Genomic DNA, 5,000 nt, shown 5'->3' with positions numbered 1-5,000 from the left:
TATTAAACTCATACCACATACCTATAAATCATTAGTCTTTACGTACCATTCCAGGAATGTGTTTTGATATGTAAATTGGTATATCCAATAACACAGGTGTATGTGATGGCTACATAAGCAAATGTGTTCAGAGGCAGGAATGGGTTAGATGGATGTTCATGAAGGGAAAAAAACCCCTGAAATATGGCATATACACTCATTACACATTTTTGTCTTCAATCCCATAGTTTATGTAGATCTGACATCTTGATACAAAACATTGTAGCAAAAATCAGTACTGGCTACAACTTCTATAGAATTTCTATAGTATTTTACAGAAAGTTGTGACTCTCATCTTTACACTGCTTATGTTAATTCTCTCTCTGTATCTCTTTTTAGTCTCTCTCTCCCTCTCTTTATATACCCATGATCTCTTTCTCTATGTAAATATACTAAACAGATTGTTGAAGCGGGTTTAATACTTAGAGCAAGACAACTAATATTTTCAAGAGTAACTGGAGAAAGCAGCCAATATGTATATCGGTTATTATTGAATAAAGATGTTATTTAACTTGGTGTCAATATTTTAAATGTTGGCATTACAAGTTAGATTGTTTTGGTCAGTGTCTTTTCTTCTGTTCTCCTGAATGATAACAGTTTCACCTGCAGCAGGTAAACATTATTTAACTCTACAGCTATGACCCATTCACATATAAATCTGGAAAAAAAAAATCAATCTGACTTTGCAACTTTAAAAATAACTAGAAACAAGCTAGACCAAAACCAGTGTTACCCCTTGGTCTAATTTAATCCTTTATTCAAACAGTTATGATTTGATAGATGGCCATGAGAAGACCTTATCTAGAGTGTACGGCCTTGCAATTAATTCCCCATTAATTCATAAGTTTTCTAATTCTTTATATTGACTTGACAGAACATCTAAATTTCCTTTCCTACAAAACAACTTATAACTGGGTGGTTTTCACATTTTGGAGTGGTAGCCTTAAAGATTGTTAGTTCAAGAAACACTACTTAACTTTCTCTCTCATAATCTAATACTTCCAATCTAGTTGAAGGGTTAGATCAGGCAGAGGAGCCATTTGTGTAGTATTGGTAGCCTTAAAGGTTGTTAGTTCAAGAAACACTACTTAACTTTCTCTCTCATCATCTAATACTTCCAATCTAGTTGAAGGGTTAGATCAGGCAGAGGAGCCATTTGTGTAGTATTTGAGCAAATTTTATTTTGTAATCCAAAACTTTTATTAGCCTAGAAAACCATGTCCAAAACCCGAAACTCAAGGATAACAGGAAATATCACTAGAGATAGTAGTTTAAAAAGAAAGTGGAATAATGAGGTGTGGTGTAAACCAGACATAGAATGTTTAGGTGATGTAACATGTAGGTGTTCATTTAGCTAATAAAAGTTGTGTAACCTAATCACAGCAAATTAAAGGTTAATTAAATCACTCATTAAGAATATCCCCCAAAATATCTTTGCACCATGAACATAAAAATTTTGATGAGAAAGCTAATCTAAAATAATATTTCTACATTTTTGCTCTGTGAGGATTATCACATTTTAGTTGGGTTTAACCTGTAGGTTTGCTTTGATAAAGCCAGCCTTTGGTCAAAGACATTCTGACCATGACCATCTCATCTTTTATTCAGTTCAAGTATATTTAAAACTGCATTGTTGAATATGCTCTTCCTTTCTTTAGATGACAGGCTGTGATTTGAAGGATATTTGTCATCTATTTGAAACAGGTTTCAAATAACTACTTTTTGAGGCTTCTTTCAAATATTTAGTCTACTCTTGAGAAATGTTTGTTTGATCACAATGTACCACCCCATCTTCTTTGAATATCTTGAAATTAACAAAATTGGTGGAAGAAAATTATCCACCACTTTAAGGCTTATGAAATTTTGATCAGTTAATTATTATTAACCCACAATTTATTATTAGCCACAAATTTTGATCAGTTAATTATTATTAGACTACAAACTAAACCTCATGTTAATAAACTAATGTCAACCATCCAATCTGAATCAGGTTCCATTTGATCTTCAGGTCACAGTTACCTCCATCTTTTATGCTAGTATGTTCTAAATTGTATGATATGAACCTATGTTTGCTCTCTCTCTTTCTCTCTCTCTCTCTCTCTCTCTCTCCCTCTCTCTCTCTCTCTCTCTCTCTCCCTCTCTCTCTCTCTCTCTCTCTCTCAATATATTAAACAGTTTGTTGATTGATTTGATGCATAGATCAAAACAAACAACTAACAGAAGTTTCTTTGTACACCACCATTAGGAAAAAAATTAAAAACTGAAAGACCACTTAAAATGTGAAGCTCATTGCTTACAACCATGTGTCACCTGTTGAAGCCAGCATCGTCTCTGCTGCTCTCCATCACACTTCCCACAAACACTTCATTTGAAGAATATTGTTACATTGTTTAGAGCCATACTGGACTGACCGAGTCTCTCATTAAATACTGCTAAGTCGAATAAGCAATTATAAATGTAATATGTTGACACTGATTTATTAGCACTGCCACTAAATCTATTACTGCATGTTGTTGTTTAGCGCCAGGTCAGATCAATGGTGTTCTGATGATGATGATGACAACTATTATTATTATTATTTTTTTTTTATTCAGCTGGTCATTTCTGTTTCCTCAGGTTTCACTTTTAAACAAGAATAATTCAAACAAAAACTGACTGCCAACAAGCCACTCATAATTTCCAACAATAATCATTACAAACCTTCACTATTTTAGTAATTTTTTATTTACTAATTAAAAATAATCCTACCATAACTATAGTTATGAAGGAGTAAAATGACTTGTTGGTATTTTCAGTGTACTGGATTGTGGCATTTTTCAGATGGTTAAATAATCGAGTGACTATTATATATAAATGTGAGAAAGCCAGATATTTTGAGTATCATAAACAACAACTTTGATGATGCTATAGGAGAATGGAAATACTAACCCTTTTGATACCAACCTGTCCATGATCACTACCCCTGGGTCTATGATACAAATTAATACTTTAAAATGACCTTAATTAAAAACTTTCCATCAGTTTTTCATAATTTGTTCCAGCTTAATAATGACAATTATTTTAATAAATTCTTCATTTTAAAAATTAATTGAAATAAAGGCAATATATTTCCACAAAAATACAATAATAAAAGGTTTAAACCCTTTTGTGACTCTGTTTCAAAATGTAGAAAACTTCCTTCAGTCCATTACTGTAGCTAAAAGGTGGCAAAATGGGCAGGACTTTATAAGTTCTATGTTATTTTGGAGAGTGAGGGTAAAATTCTATCTTTGTCACTGCTGTAAACTCATTGATTTGATTAAATATTAATTACTTAATTATTTTGAAAGGTTAGTAAAATAATTTTATTAAGCTAGAGTTTGAGACAAATATTTGACTCAATATTATGGAGATTTTCCTTCGTGCAATACTGTAATTTTGGTTGAATACATGAGTACATGAGGTTTCAGGTAATTTGGTACAATCTAAACCTTAGAAAATGTTAAGCTGGGTGTTATAAGAAATGGTAATGCTCAATGGAAACTGTGCTTTTCTTTGGAAATAGTAATTCCTGGTGGTTATGTCAGAAAATATCACACCAATTATATTTCTAATCTTTGGTTATATACAAATTTGGTTTCATATCATCATCATAATCATTTTCATTAATATCACTAAAACCACAGCTATCTTGATCATAATTGCATCAGATGAACTAGAAACATAAAGTACCTGGGACATAAACCAATTGATGTAAGGTGTGTGTGAGAGAGAGAGAAAGGGCTAAGATATGTCTTGTGAACAGAAAATATTTAATCTAAATATTTTTAAGACCTATTTTATTTCCTGATAATGTACATGTATAAAAATGTTAATGAAACTTTAATATCTTTGTTCTAATTATTTTTATTTTATGTTTATTTTACAGGTTTGAAACCCCTACTAAGAACTGTTTAGTTTGAGCCTATTCTAATGGGGAAGTGCTTGTCTTGTTGTGAGCCAGTTAACTCCAGTTCTAATTCTTCCTGTGATGACAACCTTAGTGGACTTGCTGTTGGTGGGGGTGACAACAATAAAAGCCAAGAAAATAGTCAATCGAAGGAAGCTAAACGTTCGCAAACCTCAAGCGCTAACTACAAATCTCAGCTTAGCAGCTCAAGCAAAACACCAAATCCTTCTTCAGCTGAAGCGTCGGGCAAGAAAATGTTTCCTACCTACTCCAAAATCCCACCCATTAAAAAACAAGCCAATGGAGACAGCAAACGTTTGTCATTGCTCTGCCGAGATTACTCTGAGCAGGATATTCATAACTTGTTTGAAACTTACCGTGATATTAGCCATGATATGATTCTTGCCGAAGGAATTGAAACATTTTGTAAGGACCTGGATGTAAAACCTGAAGAATTTATTGTGTTGATCTTAGCCTGGAAATTCCAGGCTGCAACAATGTGCTGCTTTACAAGAGAGGAGTTTGTTCAAGGTTGTAAATGTCTCAAAGTTGATTCTGTCAAAGGGATTCGCTCTAAATTTAATGACCTTCTCTTAGAAGTTCAAAACAAGCAGAATTTTCGAGATTTCTATCGATGGACGTACAAATTTGGGCTAGAATCTGGGCAAAGGACTTTGCCAATAGATATGGCTATAATTCTTTGGAAACTTATATTCACTCGGACAGAACCTCCAATCCTTAAACATTGGCTAGATTTCCTTGCCAAGCATCCTGACATCAGAGGCATTCCAAAAGACACCTGGGACATGTTTTTAAATTTCACTGAACAAGTTGGGGATGACCTATCTGCATATGATGACACAGAAGCTTGGCCAAGTCTGTTTGATGACTTTGTTGAGTATGAAAACGATTTCAGAAATCAGAATGTGAAAACTGACTGAGTGTTCTTTCTATCTAGTCAATAGATTGATAAACTCTCCCCAAACACCCCACCCCACCCCAATTACTATGTTTCATCACATGTTGCTATTTT

At 33.4% G+C, this 5,000-nt stretch overlaps 1 protein-coding gene across 3 annotated transcripts in view; it reads left to right on the top strand.

The window, feature by feature from the left end:
• LOC106878858 (DCN1-like protein 3) overlaps positions 1 to 4,994 on the top strand; it is a 95,965-nt gene extending 90,971 nt beyond the window's left edge. For all 3 annotated transcript variants that reach the window (XM_052971204.1, XM_052971205.1, XM_052971207.1), the window contains one exon: positions 3,947 to 4,994. In XM_052971204.1, the coding sequence (XP_052827164.1) occupies positions 3,991 to 4,908 (918 nt within the window). In that variant the 5' untranslated portion in view covers positions 3,947 to 3,990 and the 3' untranslated portion in view covers positions 4,909 to 4,994. The remainder of the gene's footprint in view (positions 1 to 3,946) is intronic.
• The last annotated feature ends 6 nt before the right edge of the window (positions 4,995 to 5,000 follow it).

Source organism: Octopus bimaculoides, chromosome 10, assembly GCF_001194135.2.
Source record: "Octopus bimaculoides isolate UCB-OBI-ISO-001 chromosome 10, ASM119413v2, whole genome shotgun sequence".
Lineage (NCBI taxonomy): Eukaryota > Metazoa > Mollusca > Cephalopoda > Octopoda > Octopodidae > Octopus > Octopus bimaculoides.
This window is presented reverse-complemented; position numbering and strand designations above follow the sequence as displayed.